The sequence below is a fragment of the Blennius ocellaris genome, assembly GCF_963422515.1.
Source record: "Blennius ocellaris genome assembly, chromosome: 5".
Taxonomy (NCBI): Eukaryota; Metazoa; Chordata; class Actinopteri; order Blenniiformes; family Blenniidae; genus Blennius; species Blennius ocellaris.
The window spans coordinates 29,432,943-29,453,618 of record NC_137654.1 but is presented as its reverse complement, the minus strand read 5'-3'; the positions used below and the strand labels follow the sequence as shown (position 1 = coordinate 29,453,618).

General features: G+C 46.8%; 1 protein-coding gene across 2 annotated transcripts in view; it reads left to right on the top strand.

Annotated features, from left to right (window-relative positions):
• Nucleotides 1-1,028: 1,028 nt before the first annotated feature.
• The window catches only part of arhgef25a (Rho guanine nucleotide exchange factor (GEF) 25a), a 29,559-nt gene continuing 9,911 nt past the window's right edge, over nt 1,029-20,676 (top strand). For both annotated transcript variants that reach the window (XM_080497020.1, XM_080497019.1), the window contains exons 1-3: nt 1,029-1,547; nt 17,759-18,066; nt 18,507-18,617. In XM_080497020.1, the coding sequence (XP_080353146.1) occupies nt 1,433-1,547; nt 17,759-18,066; nt 18,507-18,617 (534 nt within the window). In that variant the 5' untranslated portion in view covers nt 1,029-1,432. The remainder of the gene's footprint in view (nt 1,548-17,758; nt 18,067-18,506; nt 18,618-20,676) is intronic.

Genomic DNA, 20,676 nt, shown 5'->3' with positions numbered 1-20,676 from the left:
TTGCAGCTGTTCTTGTTAGGACACCACATTGACTTCCTGTAACTGTTGACAGCCAGAGTCAGACCCCAACCCCCTCGCGTGAACCCTTAAGCTTTCACCTCACTTCAGACCTTGGCATTGACCAGAACCGAAAACCCTACATCCAAACACGAGTTTCAATAATATAATGTTTTGTTGTTGTTGTTGTGGTTTTGTTTTAATTTGTTCATTTGGATTTAGCTTTAGCTTAGATAAGGGCCCATAACGAGGTCATGAAAACCTGCGGAAACACACGTGCACACTCGCTGAGACTGCCAGCATTGTGAAATATGAAACTGCCTGGACACACACACACACACAAACACAAACACACACCACACAAAGAAAGCGTGTGCCGGCTCCATGATCATAAATGTGCAGAGCGGTCGATACTGGAGCCGTCCCAGCCAGGAAAGCCCACCCTGATCAATGGGGGTCCGCGAACTGTCAGGAAGTGTGACACACGGCGAAACACTGACGGGAAAAGACTTTGACACCTCCAACCTAACATGGACTATCCTCTGAAAACAGGATGATGTATCGCTGCAGACCTGCGCGTTACTATTTCCAGGGTCAGCCGCGAGCAGACACAAGAGAGCGTGTCATTTCATCTGGATAGCCAAGTGTGCCTGCGAGCAGTACCTATGCCAAGACGAGGCTCATCCATGTAGAAAAGAGGATAACAGACAAGATGTGGGGGGGGGGTTAGGGCAGGGAAGAGAGGAAACAGAAAAGGAGCAGAGGGAGAAAAAAAAACAGCTGAGAGGAGGGAAGAGAGAAAACAGAGGACAGGAAGAGAGAAAAGTAGGGGAGTGGGAACCTTATCCTGGAATAGCCAGCAACTAGAGCTGCAGACTCCACCCTTCTCACCCTCCCCTTACTCTCCCTCTGTTTCTCTTTCTCTCTCACCCCTGCTATCTCTCTCTCTCTCTCTCTCTCTCTCCCTCGCTCTCTCTCTCTCAGCAGTCTCCCAGCCTGTCATTTGACCAGGCAGTTCACAGAGGCAAGAGCTCGGCACCAAAAGAAAGCAGAGGAAAAAAAAAAAAAAAAAACCAGAGCCAGAGGGAAAAGGCTGCCTGTTCAATATAACCATAGGCTTGCTGGAATGTTTCTATCGTGGTTTTATTGCTCGATGTGAGGGGGGAGAAAAAAAAAAAAAGACTCTGTGAGTGTGGATTTCTTCTTGACTGCTTCTTTTATGGACTCTCGCCTTTGGCTTCTTGGATGTTGGCTTTAACTCAGTCGGCTCTCCGCTGAAGAGGAGGAGGATCGAGTGGCATCTTTTTGGTGGATTTACACTTGGAGGAGTGAACCTCTGCTGGGGGTGAGGGTGAGAGAGGGAGACAGACAGAGAGAGAGAGAGAGGGGGGGTAGAGTGCCGGGCCATGCCCACCTCTGCTCATGCTTCAACATCATGAAAGGGGGCCACCACCACCACCACCACCACCGCCACCACCGAGGCTGTGGCTGCCAACACTTGTTCCGTAAAGTCCTGGTCAAGTGTGGCTGCTGCTATGCCAGAGTCAGAGGTCAGTGTCACACACAGATAACACACACACACACACACACACACACACACATCAAAACGCCGATCATCATTGAGCTTGCCAGTGTGTGTGTGTGTCTCTGAGCACTGATGTGATGGTGTTGTTCTTTAACCGTTGCTTTGGTTGCAAGCCAATAACTCAAGGAGCTCTGCTCCTCCTCTTCTCTTCCATTTTATTTTTTCTTCTTTAGATGTCAACTCATGCCTCCCTTATCTTTCTCTTCCCCTCCTCTGTGAGCGTATGCCAATCGTTTAAACAATCGTTTAAACGCAAACCTCGGTCCTCTCCGCTGCTTTTTCGGTGCCTCGAGCTAAAGCAACAGATGTGTGTCACATCAGAGCAGCCGCAACAAAAGAAGTCCTTCCTACGGACTGCACAGTGAGGAACAGGAAAGAGGACATGCGTTACACATTCTTCCATGGAGAGCAGAGAGAGAGAGTGTGTGTGTGTTTGTAGAGGGGGGATTTAGATGGTGACTGTCTTCATCACGATGAGTGTGTGTCATTTAGTTATGTGTAGCACGTGGATGGATGAAGCACGCAAGAGGCACTGAGCTACTCTGTAACATTCCTGCAGCCCAAACAGCGGGAGCTGAACAAAAACAGCCGTAATCCCCCGCCTCCCTCCCGGCCCTCCCACCTCATCCCGCCATCGTTCCCTCTCTCGCCCCTCGTGCTTGTCGAAAAGCAAAGTGCAACATAAATAGCAGCCAGTCCATTAGAGCGGCGTGGTTGAGGCACAAGTTGTATTAACGATGAGGCAGGTGAGCACGCACACACACGCACACAGATACACGCACGCACTCGTCTGTGTCGCTTGTTTGGAGTTTAGACAGGACTTACGCCGACTCCTAACAGAGAGCAGGACAAAAAAAAAACTTGCAGTCAAAGTCTCTGCCGCTTGACTTTTTCCATCTCCGGCCATCACTTACGTTCTCCGTCGCCGCCGTCGGCGTCCCGCACCAACGCATGACCTCTGTCCCCGCGGCCCAGAGGCAAAGTTGAAACAACAGCGGCGTCTAAAAGCACTATGTGAGCTCCACTCTGTGCTGTCACGCTGTTTGTTCCCCGTCTTACAAGCCCGGATCAAAGGCGTAAACGGCGGCCCTGCCCATTGAGGCTCAGTACATGGGGGGGCGCTTATGAAGGAGACGCTCGTATTATTGGCCGGCGTTGTTGGATGCATACCTCAGATTCCTTCAGTTTAATCTCTTATGTAATGGATATTCTCCTTTTCCATGGCCTGCAGCTCTCCACTGCACTTCTGCCGTGTTATCACAGCAAATATGCACATGCTTAGATCACAATATATAAACGCGAGGGGTACCGGAGAAATGATACTTTTAAGGCTATTAAAAGAATCTCATTGAAGTGTTTTTTTTTTTTTTAAGCAAAAACAACGAGATGGAGAATTTTGCCCCGGCATTACAAGATGAGATGTTATATATTTTAAGAGCTGGAGACTGTAGAGCTCACTTCAGTCTCAACGGGAGAAACACGAGTGCCACATTACTTCTGTGGGAGCCACTTCATAAAACTGCAGTGGTCCCATAGAGTAAGTTAACTATTAATATGAAGCTATGTGCTCCGTAAAGCCCCCTCATAGAGCATGTAAAGTACATTTCTATGTCGCTGCTACTGGCTGAGTCCCACCAGCATGTTGGCAGCTCTCCCTATTCATCTACCGCAGAGCAATTTCTATAATTAACATAATGTCGAGGGGGGGAAACAGGTCAGCTGGAGGCCTTTAACGGAAAAAAATAGCCAAATCGCTTCTTCTATACGTTTGAGATTTGGTGATATGTTCGACTTTATATTGGACGTCAAGATCTGGTCCAATGGGAGCTCAAGTTCCGGCAACCGTCCACATGCCATTGTTTCTTTTGTGCTGTTTGTAGAACACACACACACACACACACACACACACACACACACACACACACACACACACACACACACACACACACACACACACACACACAGTGGCTTCATTCATCAGAGTCTTCACAACTTTGTCTCGAGGCTCCGTTCAGTCAGGTCACTGCGGCGGTGGGATTCGAACCCTAAACCTTCCGTTGCACAAGCTTGCCGCTCCAATCCATGTGATATCAGGAGAAAATGATGAATTTACTGTTCCTGCTTAGTCACCGACCGGCTGTCTCACTTGATTAAATTGGACGGAGCTGTGTACCGTGCATTTAAATCACTCGCTTCTCAAGTTCAACAAGAGCAAATTATCATGTGCTGCATGATTAATTTCCCTACTTACCACCAATAATGCTTCCTGGCAGTCGTGTGTGTGTGTGTGTGTGTGTGTGTGTGTGTGTGTGTGTGTGTGTGTGTGTGTGTGTGTGTGTGTGTGTGTGTGTGTGTGTGTGTGTGTGTGTGTGTGTGTGTGTGTGTGTGTGTGTGTGCCCTCACACCACATCAAAACACTCACGCGTAGTTTACAGGGAGCGGATGGCTAACTTGAGATACGTCAATCGCATGAAGTGACTCGCACAGAAAAGGTCAACCTGCTCACTTGACTGCAGTCGGGTCACTGCAGACTGTCCGGCTACACACGCTATCCACACCCCGATCGATAAGGGAAGTACCAGGGGCACGAGCAGCGGAGTCCCTAAATCAAGCCGAACAACGTGCGGCGGCGGGTGTCCGTTGCTGCACTGCGCATGCAGATGTGTCTGTTGCACATCTGAGAAGCGCTGGAAGGAAAGTATGGAGAGCCGAGGAAGAATATATATGAGGGTGTATATGAAGGCGCGTGCGGGGGAGGAGAGGCACTATTGATCTGACGCGGTGCTCGTTGTGATGGGGAGGAGCAGGGAGATGGACAGGTGGAGAGACGGGTCTAATGAAAGAGAGAAAGCAGGGATCTCCGGAGCTCTGATATCGGCCTTGCCTTGCACGGCGCATTAGCGGCTCCCCCGCCAGGGGGCCCATTAGTGAAGCCCGCTTCCCAGCAAAGACCGTCGGCAACTCATTTGGAAATAGGCCGTTGTGTTTATCGTCTTAAATCGCCCACGTTCAGTTAAATTCATGGTCCGGAGGGAGGAGACGCAACCCGCAGACTCACCAAATCAGCTGTGGAAGTGATATTTGTCACGTACCACGGCTCAGGTGGAACAAAGCCAGTGGGGGAGTGGAGCCAGCCATAGATCGAGTGTTCGCTCCGGCATCCCCCCCACCCCCCAGAGTTAAATACTGACTGTTAAAAAAGGGAGGGATTCACATAAAAATGCCGCGCGGCCTCTCTACCGGCGACATGCGGTTTTGTCTTATACATACATGGTAATGTTGATGGCCGTCCGGTTATGTCTTCCTCTCATCCTTTCTTCTCGCAGCGCCTCCCACACGCCTAATGGTATTTGGGAAGAACCCCGAGGTAAATCTATACGCAGGTTGTCAGAGGAACGGAGTAAACACGGCAGAGATAAGGACGGAGTGGAGGCGAGATTGCAGCGAAACACAGGCGGTCGACTCGAGATGAAAAGATCGTTCGTTCCACAGACCTCCTCTCCGTTTCAGAATTACAGCCGTTTTCGCGAGTTTAATTGAATGACCTGAAACACAACCTTTTTCCGTTCATAAAATGTGTAGGAAGGCCTATTGGAAATGCTTTGCGGATACATCCATCCCTCTTATCTGCTGCTTTATCCGACTTAAGGTCACGGCGGGGTGGAGCCGATTCCAGCCGACTGGAGGTGAAGGTCCAGTCTGGACAGGTGGTCACAGGGCAAATACACACAGTCACACAACAGCAACGGCTCAACCTCCGTCTTTACCATTTCATCCCTTCTTTTTTGGACCCCGGGAGAAACGGTTAAACTGTTAAATATGCAATGGAGCTGGATAATAAATGTGTTTATGTGTCTTTTGGGAAACTAGTATTTCAAGTAGGGATTTAATGCAGGAACATCGTCGCAGTCACAGTTTATCACCTGGATTTCTAAATATAAGCTTGTAGCTTAAAGTGTGATGTATATTTCTCGCTTTTCTGTTTATGATGCAGGAATTTCGGAAAATGCGGAGGGCTAAAGTGTTTTATCTGTCCCTTCTTTTGCTCGCTCACGCAGAAACACACATCTCCGGTCTTTTGGATGCGTCTTCTCCTCGGCGTGACCTGCTGTGTTTCCTCCTCTGAGGCATTAAGCAGCTTTTACCTGTTGGCTGGGAGTTTGTGATGAACTGCCACAGTAGCAACGCCCAGAACTTCGGTTTCTCTCACTTTCTCTAGTTTGGAAAACATTTTTACATATCAAAAAACAAAATTACATTACCATAACAAAGAGCGACTAGTTTTCTCAAAGTGCTACATGATAAATTAGCAATACTATTAAGGGTCGCCACATAAGCACTTTTTTTTTTTTACATGATTTCTGTGAGCTACTGCCGCTCTGTATTTTTCATTAATCATCTTTTTCCACCGAGACGGATGCTTGACACAACCAGTAGTATAATAATGTCAATAATGTAAAGAATGTGACAATTTACGATGTAATAAAACCAATAATTACAGCAAATTTCCTTTAATTAAGGATTCTGCAGTGACGCTTGGAGGGCCGGTCAAGCAGAGCTGTGTTGCTTATGTTGCCTTATGCTTCCCAGGTCTGCTTGAACACATTTTCATTTCAGAAAACAAATGAACACAGACCAAGCACACAAACAACAGAACCGCATTAATCGGTCCTTATGTTGTCTACAAAACGGGCAAAACATGACTCTCTTTCTAACTCGGTCTGTTATCGTTAACAAGTCGGATCTACTGTCATCTCACATTTTGTTAAAGTGTTTCACACGTTGTAATGTTGTTTTGCGCATCTTGGCCACCGTAGGAATTTTTCTTTCTTCACGCTTCATGAAGGTGTAAATGACTGTATGCTGGCTTTCATTTGGATTTCCTATCTATATGTGCCTCTTTTGCACCGACAGTGTATTTATTTGTGAAAGTCGGCGGCTGGAGTCGACTCATGCATGCGAGCACTGAGTTAGGACGAGTATCCCCCACAGCAATGACACACACACACACACACACACACACACACACACACACACACACACACACACACACACACACACACACACACACACACACACACACACACACACACACACACACACACACAGCTGTGAGGCAAATAGCGAGAATGGAGGACAGAATCTAACATGGAAAATTAATAGGAAAAGCATTTGTGTATGTCTCTAAAAGTGCAAACAGATATACGTGCTTGCTGAAACAATACATTTGAATCAAACACGGTTTCTTTTTAACTACATAGAACCTTAAATCTTACAGCACAATCCCTCCACATACAAGCCGACAAACCTATTACAATGCAATAATGGAGTTAATAACTTGAATTTAGCTGTTTGGTAATTTCCACCTTTCACTCACGGCTCATTTTCTGCAGTTTCCAGCCAATTTGAGATGAAATCGTGAAACACTGAGCAGAAATCTTTCACCTGCTTGCCCATCGCAGATGAATCAGAGTGCAAGGCGCGTTACAGAGCGTGAAGGAGGTCAGAGTCAGTGTCTCGCCGAAGGGTGTTTCACGGGTGTGGCGGTTTAGAGATGCAGGAACTTGATCCCGAGGTGCCCCCCACCCCCCCCCCCCCCCCCCCCCCTTGTCTGACCTACAAGCCAGAGATTAATGCATTTTGATATCAAGTGAATTATACTTTCAAAATAAAGAAAGCGGCCCTGCTTAACAGTCTGTGGGGAAATCTGCTGAGACAGTGAGTGTGTGTGTGTGTGTGTCTGTGTGTGTTTTTTAAAAGTCTCATCTGGTGAATCTTTTTTTGTCATCAGCTTATAAGGCAGATTTGAGACATTATGGAAAAAGCAACCAAAATAGCTGAAATTGAAGGTATGCTGGACTGCGATGGCCCGGCCATGTGTTCGGCAGTCTGAGATATTTTTAAACTTTGCACCCCCCCCACCTCTACCACCCACCCCCCCCCCCCCATCTCCCACCCAGTCCCCTGCCTGCCCTCTGCCATGCAGCCAACCCCCTCCATGTTGTTTCTCACGTGCGGAACACAACCGGACCGAGACCCGGTGAGACGGAGAAATGACCTGCTTGGGAAACAAGGTTAAGATCTCCTCCCGGAGGCATTCTCATCTCATCTCTCTTCCCCTTTCGCCCCCTTCGTCTCTCCGTCCGGCCAGTGGCCAACGTACAGCCAGTCCTGCCGTTATTTATTATGTCTCTTCTTCACAACCTTCCTCAGTTCGTTCGCCTTTCCCTTGTTTTCGCACCAGTAAATGTCCTCGGCTTGACACGCACTGTATTTCAAAGGCTCCTGTGCGCCTCTCCGGCTCTACGTGTCTCTCACGCTCTTTCTTTTTTTATTTTTTCCTCCTCCTCCTCCTCAGGACTCTGTTTGTAAACCCGTAGAGGAGAAGAATGAGGGAACAAACTATGAAACACAGGAGTGCATTCCATACCTTGTTTAGAAAGAATTCTCCAACAGCGCAGAGGGGGAGAGGAGCCACTTCCCCCTGCGATTCTAACCCCCCGTCTCTCAGGCCCATATGGCTCTTTTTACGTCCGCCATCTTTAGGAGGGTGACGTTTATTCATTCGCTCACCCCTGATTGTCAGTCGGCGTCAACTAATTGTTGCAGTCGTGGAGTGCGACTGCAACAGGTCCACTACAACATTTACTTCAGCGGCTCGCAGGCCGTTAAAGTGGAAAGATTGTCTGTTTCTGGCGGCCTCATCCTCCGCAGCTCTCCGTGGGGAATACTTGATAAAGGCTCCGCCGAGAAAAACTTTCCAAAACAGTCCCCACAAAGCAAAAGCAAACAATGGGAAGTGGCAATATTAAGCAGTTTTGGCGTTTTGCGTGAGCTTGGTTTCTGTGCAGGCGTCAGACGACTGAGAACTGCAGCCGACGAAATGTTGCTTAATTGAATTTACGGTTCAAACAGTCACTGTGAAACACCCGGTTTCCATTCAAACCATCTGATTGCACCGCAACTCCAGAGACAGAGAAGATTAGTACGTATTTAGATTTTAGTCAGAGTAATACACATAACTCCCCTGGCTATGTGTGCATTTTTTATTACATTTTTTTTCAACTCCATCCACTTCAGAAGTAAATGTATTTTGCCCAATAATGTGAAATGTTTCCTGTAAATGTAGTGAAGTCTCAAAAATTCACAGAAGTTTTGGCAGTCTGCTTTGAGACATTATGAGAAAACCCTAAGATGGGCCTGTTTTCCACCTTTCAGTTGGCAGATGACAAAGTGCTCGTCTGTTGTCTGCAGGTAGCATTGATTGTTGCTATAGACACACGGCGATCGCCTGCAGCCGGTCTGCTGCCGCTGATACTGGAGGTTGAAAAAGGTGTCTTGGTGGCCTGGCTGTTGAGACAACGAAGAAGGAAAGCACACCGTCTCCAGCTTGATTTAATTGTTCTTTATCCAGGAGGGAGATCTCTGCTTTATGTCTTTCGCTTTCTGATTGTTTACCCACAGACTAATTCCACCTCTACTCACACGTAAACCCTCTGAAGCAGGTCAAACCGGCTCCGTTCATAAATCCAGATCACACATCGCAGGTGGAAGTGATATTCAGGTCACCGTGCAACACTTGAGTGAACATTGCGGATTCATAACACGGCCTCTTCGGCCATATGGAGAGCTCTCGCTCCGTTTGCACGGGGGGGGGTCTGATCGGGAAAAACACAAAAGCCGACAGGTGCAGATGCGCTTTGTGAATTCTGAATCAGCGTTTTTGAAAGGGATCTTTTGTGTGCACGTCCTCGGTTCACAAATGAGACACGAAGACGTCCTCGGTTCACAAATGAGACACGAAGACGTCGTTTCAATGCAAAGTATGTGTGTGACGAACAGGGGCTGCTACGTACGGCGCGAGTCGGTGTTTGTTCCCACATGTGTAGGTTGATTTCTTGTCTTGCTGATGGCTAATCTTTTTTGTGCGTCTGTCCCTCTCTCTCTCTCGCTCTCTGTCTCTCTTTCTCCCTCGCTCCCGTTCTCTCGCTCTCCTTCTGGGTTCAGTTGCTATGGCAATGAGAGAGTGGAGAAGTGAAGAGCCACGGAAAGGAGTCACAATCTTGTGTCTGGAAAGCTCATCAAGTCGAACCGAGAATCGCTTTACCAGCACACCTTTACATCAGCGGGTCAACGCAGCGTGCCGGATCACAACGACACGCGCTCCTCAAGCTTTCCTTCCCTTTGGCGTCGACGCCTCTTGCGCGACCCGCGAACTTTCCAAAGCTAAAAAAAATGCGACGCAAAAGTTTTTGGTGAATTTGCCACCGTCATGCTAATTCACATCCGCTTTTATTGATTTATTTTCTTCGGAATATGAGCGATGGCCATGGCGACTTGCAGTTCGGAGTACTGACCTTGTACACAGTCGGCGTGAAAAACAAGGAGAGCACCAGGGGTGTCCGGTGGACGGAGGCCAGGCCGAGGGAGGCGTTCACGTTGGCCGCGGCCCAGCAGGTACCGCAGCTCCTGACGGGCACGGCCACAGCTGCCACGTGAAATCACCACTGCTTTTAATTTGCACCGTTCTGATTCGCCTCGGGCTTAATGGCGGCTTTGTTTATCCCTAAACACAAGTGTGAGCCCGGCAGCCTCCTTCCCCCGCTCTCTTTTTTTAGAGCGTGTATTTGTGGCCAGAAAATCATAGTGATGATCAACGCTGCCCATTTTCTTTAACAGCAGGCTGCACACACACACACACACACACACACACACACAATGCAAATACATGTGCGACAGAAGTCACGAAAAATAGTGTCATATAGGCAACCGAAGGCCAAGTGAGCGCTTCAGCATTCCACGTTTGATAAAAATACTGACTTTGTAAAGAAGAACTGAAAAATCTAAACGTTTTAGGTTCCCGTGGCGGCGTGTGCCGCTGATGGTTACCGTCATGAAGACAAACATTCGTGACACAAAGTCTGTGTGGTTTGAGAAGCGCAGAAATCAGATTTGATCATTTATATTGGTACAAATTCACAGTCAGATCGAAAAGATATGAGTATCATACATATTGTTCTGTATTGACGTCAATGGCAATCAGCCATATAAGATAAGATAAGATAAGATAAGATGAGATAAGATAAGATTCATGCCACGTGGGTAAATCCAGTAACCACTGAATTTCCACCTTGTGCAAAGGTTATTTAAAACACAATATTAAAGAGTAATAAACATTTAAAATTGTATTCATATTCTGAATCAAATTATAGACGGTAGTAAGAATTTGCAATAAAAAAAACACATTGCAATATTTACAACATGAAAAATACACAAACAAACACGCTTGTTTCAAGTTGAAAAAAAAATCTGCATATTTACAAGTAATTTGCATTATAAGTATTAAAGCTTGCATGTGAGTAAAATGAATGTAGTAACAAATCGACTATTTTCAGGACTATGTTAAAGTGTGCACAGTAAAATATTATTTTTCTACAGTGTTTTCACAGAATCCTACTTTAGTATTGATGATGAATGAACTGGATTGTTGACGTATGCATTGTAGCAATTAAGTTACAACATGTCTATTTAGATATTTTTAGTCATTCATGTCTGAGTTGTTTCTCGATAACAAAAGAGAATTCTGTTTTGGACGACTCAAGCTGAAATCCCGGGCTTTTGTTTGCCTGCTGCTTCTCAAGGAAAGAAAGTGTCTTCAGGAGTTACTGAAGAATGAACACACCTGTGTATGATTTTCTCTGTGTACTCTGGCAGTGGAGCGTATCCTGGATCACAGGGATGTTTTCACGAGTTCTCTTTGCACCTGAGCCTGATCCTCAAAACTCTGTTACATGAAAAACCCAAAAACAAAACAAAGATGGGACTCTTTTTTTTTTTTGTTTCGAGTAAAATGACAGTAAATGCAACAAGATACAGACAGACTCAGAATGAATGGATTTAATTTGTTGTCACACTGACAGGGATGGATGTTTTTCCTGCTCTTGTTCCACAACAACTGCTGTTATTCGCACTGAGGGACGTGCAAATATTCATTTGTGGTCATTATGAGATTAACGAGTTGCATCGGTGTTCAATTCTAGTTCTGGGTAAGTGATTAGCAGGTGGAGTTTGGTGGCAGTTTTTATTTGGAGAACAATCTAGTTCAGGTTGACACACTAATGTTGTTGTTTGCTTTCAGCCATTAGGTCAGCAGTGCAGGACATAAGGCTAAAGATCCTAATGTCTCCTTTTTCATCCTCAGCTTATAATCGGATCAAGTGACAAGTCCATCGCCCCGAACATCAATCGTCTGAATTTCATTTCATCATGTGTGTTATTCGGTTCAGTGTAAACCAACACCTGCAGATTGTGCCAAAGACTTGGAAAAGTCTCTCTCTCTCTCTCTCTCTCTCTCTCTCTCTCTCTCTCTCTCGTGCTTCTGGAGGAATGTCTGGAGGTTTCAGACCAACAAACCACAAACCGGGTTCCAGCTTCTCGCTGCAGGAATCCTGAAGACTCGCTGTCGGTCGAACAATCGGCTCTGTGTCCTCGTGACTTTTTTTTTGTTTTGTTTTGGTCCAAAGTTCCGTTTAAATGGAAAGAGTTGTGACGTCAGGACAATCATCTCCCCGGGAGGCGTCACCTGCTCAACCTCCGCCGCTTAAAAATGCAACGCCGCGCCGCCGCTGACCCGAATTTCACACTTGAGTGGCGTCTCAGATCCCGTCCTCAATTAGAGGCGTTTCGTAAAGCTCTCGTTGGGAGACGCGTTGGAGTCGCTGCTTTCTCATTGTTCAATAGACGATGGGATTAATGCCAACGCCATCTTTCTCAGGCCTGTTGATTTCCCGACGGCGGGAGAAACGACCCCGATGGCTTTGTTTGTGTGCCACTTGATGTACTTCCTCCCGCGCTCCTGGAGGCGCTGCAGGGTGCACGCACATGTTTGCGTCTGCAAACTGGGTCAGTGGGAGGACAGGAAACCACTGATCCCCTGCCTGGCTGCAGCGTGTCACTCCAAAAAGTTTGGCACAAACACACACACACACACACACACACTGCATACGACACACGCGAGGGTGGCAGCGGTGGCGAACATGCACGTCCATGTCTCTTTCGCCCGCGATTGGAAATTTGCACGCTTCCTGCTTGCGGGCACTCGAGCACACTCAGTTTGTTTTGCAGCTCGTGACCCGATGGCCTTCCTGCCTTTCTTCTCCTCGGCGTCTCCTCCTCCAACTCTTACTAGAGGTTTCAGCTGCAGTCACGCCAAACTATTTAAATCGGGGGTCGGCAACCTGTTGGCTCTGGAGCCACATGCGACTCCTCGGCATCTCCGTCGTGGCTCCTGGGAAATTTTTTGTAAAATGAACATTATGCATATGTCTTTGTTTTATTTGCATACCACACCGATTTTTCCAAAATGGTTTAATCTTGGCTAAAAAGAGCTAAATCGAGGTTAAAGAGCCAGAATTGGCCAAAATAAAGTGTATAAAATAGTTACAACTACTCAGATAAAGACATACAGTAAATATGGTTAAACTGAAATGATTAGAATTGCTTGTACATAGGTTTTATCTTCAGGAAAAGAATAAGGAAGATATGTAGAGGAAAAAAGGGAAATAGAAACAGGATATAAATAGTTAAACAGCTAAAGTGGCTGAAATAACCACGATGCAAAGACGAGATAAAGCAGGGAAATCTATTAAATGAAATAGGAAAAAAATCTCTAAAAAAGGTTTGTGGATTCTGCTTCGAAAGTGAAAGATAAGAAGTGATTTGTCTTTTCTTTCTGCTAGCTGCTTTTGGAGCTTGTGCTGGTCTCAGCAGCTCGGGGGCGATGTGGATGTGGGGGAAGGCGTTGCATCAGAGGAGGGAGCAGCGAGTCCTCTTAATCCCAGAGCAGGACCCGGCCGCTCTGTGCAAAAAAAAAACACAACACCGCAGTGCACAGATCTGCAGAGTACATAAGGACGTGTTGTAGCAGAGGGTGAGTTAAGACGAAGAGGAAGCTGAAGTGGACGACAGGAGAGAAACGGAAAAAAGAAAAAAGCCAAATGCCAGATTTTATAAATCAGGTGCAGCACAAACAACACACGTCAACCAGCCTGAGGCCAACTCTGGAATATCGGAGAAAAAGAAAGAGTAAAAAAAAAAAAAACCCAATAAAGTTTGAAGCAGAACAACATCTTTACCTCCACCGAGGATCACAGCCGGTGAATTTTAAGTGGAATTTTAAACGCTGCGAAACATCTTGAGACGTACGACGGGCCCGCTTCCGGTCAGATGTACTAAGTGCCGTCTCGTCTCTCAGGTCTTTTGAGTTTTGCAACATCCGAGCACCTGAGTGCAATCCAGGTCGTGCGAGTTGATGGGAAGCGTGTCCATTTCCTCTGAGTGGGTGAAATGTAATATACCACCCGGGCGAGTGCTGGAGAGGCGGGAGGTGGAGAGGGCGGTGAATGGGAGAGGCGGCATGAAGGAGATAAGCGTGGCGCTGTGTGTGTGTGTGTGTGTGTTAGTGGGCTGTTAGTGGTGACGCAGGCAGGCGTCTGGTGCTTGTGTCCCGGTGCGTCTCGCTGCGAGGTGGAGGCTCGCTGACTGGCGGCTTTAAGAGCCTCCAGGACTCAGCTGGACTTTGGTCGCGTCTGCCGCCGTGCGTCAACGGGATGCTTGAATCCAATTTGCCCTGCGCTGTTACCTCGAGAGACAGATGACACTTGAAGTCTGGATGACGGGGGGGGGGGGGGCGCGATCTGGAGACGGCTCCTCTGTGGGTACACCTGCATCGCTGTCTGCGGAGTCCAGTAATGCCTGCGTCGTCCCGAGAGGCCGCGGGATGGACAGGCGGCTGCGAACAAGTTCGCTCCATTACAGCCGACGCTTTTAGCCCCGGACTGTTGACTCAGCAGCACTCACTCAACAACTGATCAATAAAGAGAAGTCGGAGCATTCTTCTTGTACTGGACACTTAGCAGATCCATCCACGTCAGTCAGGCTCGTACAGGAAATACTTTTCCTTCTCTCTCGTTCAGTCTTTTAAATATGACGGGTCAGGAAATCCACAACCATCTGTCTATCTATCTATCTATCTATCTATCTATCTATCTATCTATCTATCTATCTATCTATCTATCTATCTATCTATCTATCTATCTATCTATCTATCTATCTATCTATCTATCTATCTATCTATCTATCTATCTATCTATCTATCTATCTATCTATCTATCTATCTATCTATCTATCTATCTATCTATCTATCTATCTATCTATCTATCTATCCACCCATCTATGTATCGAACCTAGAGTATTTATGCATTAGATGTGGGGGGGGGGTTGCATTTATTGCCTCCAGTCATAATATGTCGGCTCTTTAACAAACACAACAACAACAAAATAAATCGACTTCTAAAGGGAAACAACCGCCCGACCTCGATCAAAATTGATCAGTTCAACCCTGGGAAAACTTCTTTGTGTCGTCTGAGTTACAGTATATTCTACTACAGTGACTGTACCCACCCACCCAAATATAATTAACTAAAGTCTAAGAAGTTGTAAAACACCTTCGTTTGTTAAGTAAAGTGAATAAAGTGGATTTTTGGTTCGACGAAACAGCTCGTTATAGATAAAGCCATTGAAGAGTCATTGGTTAAATAAAATATGGAAAACATTCACAAGCCACAAACATAGGAAAATGTGTTATCATATACAAACACAAACACTGTAAGGTGATCAGGCTCTCCTGAGTTGCCCTCTATCCTTGACGAGCGCGATCAGATGTCAGCGTTGCGAGATGAGCAGCATGAAAGAGGAAATCTGGACCTACTTTGCAGCAGATAGACACTTGGCGCTAACGCTACACAGTAGTTTTGGACGAGGCTCCCATCCCGGCAGCCACCCGGCATTTCCAGACAGCGAGTGGGCGACTGGTGAAAGCCCGGCATTAACTGATCACCGCCGATCAGGGTCCAGCTTAACGCGGCCCTGCAGCCCAGTGCCTTCAGCTGTTAATTACCGTGAGCACATAAACAATGGTCAGGTTGAATTAACGGAATCAGCCGGGGTAATCGTTCCTTTGCGGTGCTGTTATGCAGATGGGCGTCACGGGGGGGGGGGGGGGCTCTGTCAGCGTGTGGCGAGTCAAGGAGAGCGTGGGAAGCAGCGTTTCCCCTGTTCCTTCTCTGCCGGTGTCTCACAGTACCGGCTCCTCTCATCCGGAACCGTTCGGGGGAGGACGGAGGCAAGTTCCTCCGAGAGGAAGCTCGAGCACCATCTCCACCCGGAACGGTTTCCTCAGTGTTGTGGTGAAGCAGTAGTTAGTAGTTAAACTTTCCACAGCGGAAAAAACACGACGCACTCTGTGAATCTGCACGACTGACAGTGTCATTTATTCACGGAGCAAAGTTTCCTCTCACTTCTAATTACTTCCAGGTTACCCATCTTGGGGTGTTTTTTTTTTTTGTACCCCGACTGATGTCTGGAGATAGTTAGCGACGCTGTTAGTGGCTGTATCTCTGCACTTTGACCTCTGATCGGTGACCCGACTGAAACTGAAGCAAAGATCACTGGGAAAGAAAAAAAAAAAAAAAAAAACACGAACCCCTGCGTCTGGGCCTTGTTAGAGGTCTGGAAGAACCGGGGCGTTCGCGCGGCTTCACATGTGCTCGCCATCATTTCCACATCCTTTTTCTTCTCTGTGACTGCAGGGGCCATCGCAGATGGTGTACGCTTTGCTTTTTGTGCCTCGTAAATACAATGGCTTTCAGATGCATTTTGAGAACCAAATAGTTTCTGTCTCTTGCCCGCGGGCTGCGGTCGCTCGTCTCCTTCGTACCCTGTGTGCGTTGTTTGCGTCGCTCCTCAGTTCGCCCAGTCAGACCTCAGACGCCCTTGTTTTGTCCCGCCTTTTAAGTGGATGGTGGGGAAAATAGGACATGAGGAGGATTCTGACCAGAAATCACAGACGTGAGTGCATAATGCTTGAGGGGAGAAAAAGTGTAAAATATGAACAACAAAAAGACGCTGAACCACAAAATGTTTGGTAGAATTTCTCCTGGAACAAATCGTATTGCCCGTTTCGTCTGACACTTTAATGCAGTACTGCTGCTTGTCCTGGCCAGGACACTCTTGAAAATGTGTTTAGTATGAGTTTGAAAATGAGTTGTCTGAACTGTTAAATTACTAAGAATATTGAATAGATGGTGAATTTATTCAGAGTTTGCTTTTGAAGCTGGGGCGCTCACAAAACGGACCATTTTCTTCTGCGGTCTAGTTCTTAATGCTTAAAACTTTGATAAGATCTTCCTCTGTGGCTCATATAAAGAGCAGTGAAACCAGGTCATCGTTGACGTCTCACAAACTGCAGTATTTTCCTCAGAAGACGAGATGTATGGTACTCAGTCCTTGAATCGGTCTGATTCGGTCTCCAGTTTGACGACAATAAGCCACGGCTGTGAACCCCAGCAGGAGAAAGTGTTTCTCCATCTGTAGGAAAGGGGTGATCGGGGGTTAGAGGTCCACGGCGTGAAAATGGATGGGAGGCATGACTAATATAAAGCTGAACAGATAAACGCTTCATGCTCACCGGCTCGGGCGGAGAGTTCAGGACTGAGGAAGGCGGGAGGAAGAGGGAGGATTAACACAGAGGACAATACAGAAAAACAACAAACCGTCCTGGGTAAAGCTGTCCCCTCCATCTACAAAGGGATAGAGTGGATGTCCGCTCCAGGCTCAGCCCCCCCCCCCCCCCCCCCCCATGTCTTCCTGACATCACCAAGCACCAGCTGACCTGCAGTGTTCCTCATCAGATGTCAGCCAGCCTGACCTCTGCTGTGTGTCCTCTGCTGTCAAGTGACGATGACACGATGCACAGTTCAGTGTATGAAAAGAAATAAAGAAATAAAACACCAACAGAACGGTGTGTGTCTTTTACGGCGTGGCCACACAGCTGCGTTTGAAGAGAACGGCTATTTATACATTGGGACTCTTTGCTTTGATTTCCTCTCATTACTGTTTTCGTCCTGGTGTGTTGACACGTCTTCTGCCTCCAGTCGTTCGCCGCCTCTCACACACCCACACTCTCACCCTCACCCGCTGTTGGCTCGAGGCCAAAAAAATAAAATAAATTCTATTTTGCGGTTTGGTTAAAAGTACGTGGATTTCTTCAATGGGAAGTTGAGTTCAGCGCTGTGGCGCATTTAACCCACAGCCTCCCTTGTCCTCCTCCTTCCGCAGACTCGTACTCGGCAGCAGGCAGCGAGGGCAGCATCTCCACCTCCGTGGCGTCTCTGCCCCCGCAGGCCTCGGGCAGCTCGGCCCCGAGCTCCCCGGGATCCAGGCGCTCCGTCAGCACCTTGAAGAAGTGGCTCACAAACCCCGTCCGCAAGCTCAGCGTCGGATCCGTGGCCAAGGGGGAGCGCCAGGTCCGCAAGCTGGACGACAAGCCTCCTTCTCTTCCGTCCCACAGCCACAGTCAAGATCTGAACAGTCCGCCGAGGCTGGACGAGCCTTTCACCATCCTACCTGTCACCCACAGAGAACTGGTGAGAAGCAAATATAAATAAAAAAAAACATTTTTTTTATTTTTATTGTATGAACTCACCAAACGAGGTTCCATGAGCTGCTTTTTCTTGTTCTCACACTTTTGTCTCCTCACTCAAACTCGTCGCGAGCCCTTCGGACTGGTTCTGAGGTAAACATGTGGAACCTCATCATATAAATACACGCTGCGCAAACATCCTGACCGTGGCTTGTTTAGTTTGCCGAGCTCAGGAACTTAATTGGAGCAACAGCTTGACGTTGTTGATCCACGGCGGAGGAAGTGTCGCGTTCGGTGGAAGTTCTCACTCTGCCGGCAGAAATCTCGTGTCACCCTGTTCTGGGAATCTCGCTGTTTGTCTCCTTGCATGTCACAGAGATTTGACGTAACAGGTTGATATGTGACAGGGTACATGTATTGTGTGTGTGTGTGTGTGTGTTCCAGGAGTGGAAAGATGGCCTGGCAAGCCCTGAGGACCTGTCACCAGCGACGCTACAGTCTCCCAGCTTCATAACGGACTCGCTGATTGGCTGCACGTCTCTGCCAAACGCTCAGGTACTGCCAGGAGAGCACGTACTCTTGAACTTGTTGACTTTGACGCCTGTTTTCTGTTTTGTTTTTCCACCATCTGTCCGTCTCTCCGTCTGTCCTTCCATTCATTTATTCCATTCACTGTTCGAGTGTTAGATGTTAAAACCCTATGAAGGATAAACAAGGAGTAGCTCAGGGTTTAAAGAGAAAGTTGATGAAAGGAGAGCTGTAATAAATTCAGTGAGGTCCCAGCCTGGGAGGGATGTGACGTGACATCATTGTTCTTTGTGTGTGTGTGTATGTGTGTGTGAGCCTCGAGCCAGATCTGGAAGTAACTAAAACTCTCCTGCTTCTTAATGACAGGGAAAAATAGTAAATTTCCTTGTAATATAAATATACTGGAAGCGTACTAAGAGGTACGAACGAGTACAAAAAGTCTCTCGGAGCAGATTATTGCACCGGAGGACCTGCGGGCAGCGTGTGACAGTGACCTGTGACTCATCACTAATGTTCAAAAGGACATGCCTGGAGAGAAATAGGAAAGAGTTGAAAGACAATGAAAGATCACTCCACCTACACTGTGAAAGAAACACGAGAGCTCCGGGTGGAAGTTTTCACACAAACAAATGAGAATTTTCTCCCTTAGTTGTAAACTGTATTTTGATGCTATTCTTCACAGCACAGTGCAGAAGAACAGTCTGTCGATTAAACAAGCTGTAGTGTCCACAACAAGACAAACCACACGTTCTATGTTTCTGCCGAATGGCTCTTTTCTACGACTCAGGCTGCTGATTTAGAGTTTTCTGCACTCGAAACATGCCTTTCATTTATTGAACTGTACTCATACTTGTTCACGTAATTCCTTTTAAGACGCCACATTTGGCAGAAACAGTTTAAACATGACATTTTATCCACGAGTATCATCGCGGTCATTCAGGGATAATTTATGATGTTGAAATAAAGAAAGATAGCAGTTCTTCCTCATGTGACGACATTTATTACTGCTTATGACAAATGTATTACTCGGAAAGTGTCCAAACCGTAACCTTATCAACCCCAATTATTATAAAATACTGTAACAAGACACAAATAGAATTAGGAATTTATGTGAATGGCTCCAGAGTTGCTTCAACTAAAGACAAAATATAAACTATGAATAGATCAGTAAAACATGTATTTAAATATATATATATAATTCTAACCTTCAAGAAAGCTATGCTTTGACTACTACATTTTAAACTACAGTGTCTTTACTTATTTAGGAGACATTTTTCACGACAGGTCTTTCAAATTACTGTGTTTTTTTTATCAGCTAATCCCCAAAATGCTGTCAGTGTTTTTTTTTTTTGTTGTTTTTTTTTTTTAAAAGCTTCTGGATAGAAAAACAAAACTTACAACAGAGGGAGACATGGGGGAATTTTTCATGTGGGCTTTGCCACAGCTCATCTGGAAATGATCAGGGAGCCGGGGAGACCTGTCAGCCAGGCCGGAGCTCTCCGAGCGGGGCAAGACGAGCCGGGGGAGCGAGGGTCTTTATGGAGCCTCTCTGTCTCTCTGCTCTGCTTCGTCACTTCCATTCTATCTCTCTCTCTCTCTCTCACACACACACACACACACACACGCACACACACTCCTGAAGTCAGTGCCTGTGGACCTCAGTGGTTTTCCCAGCGAGGCGGCAGGTGAGCAAGTTAATCTCAAGAGACGAAGCGAAGAAAGTTTTTTTCCATTTGCTTTTTTTTCTTTTTAAATGCATCTACCCAGCCATGTATTTATTTGTCCAGGAGAGTCTGAGGGATTAGGTACATGTCTGTGGTGTGTTCAGGTCTGTGTATGTGTTTAAGGTGTGGAGGTTCTGCTTGACCAGGGCAAGGAAACACACGGATTAAGGCGGAGACAGATGACAGCCCCTACATGTTTACAGAGGCCGGTCCGAGTGAAAACAGCACAAATGAAACAAAGACCATGCCTAAAAATAGAGACAGCGCTCCGCAACCGGTCTGTGCAGACATATTGTAGAGAGTAAGGTTATGACCATAAAAAGGGGACAAGCGTGTCTTCACAGAGGCGAAAATACTGGGTT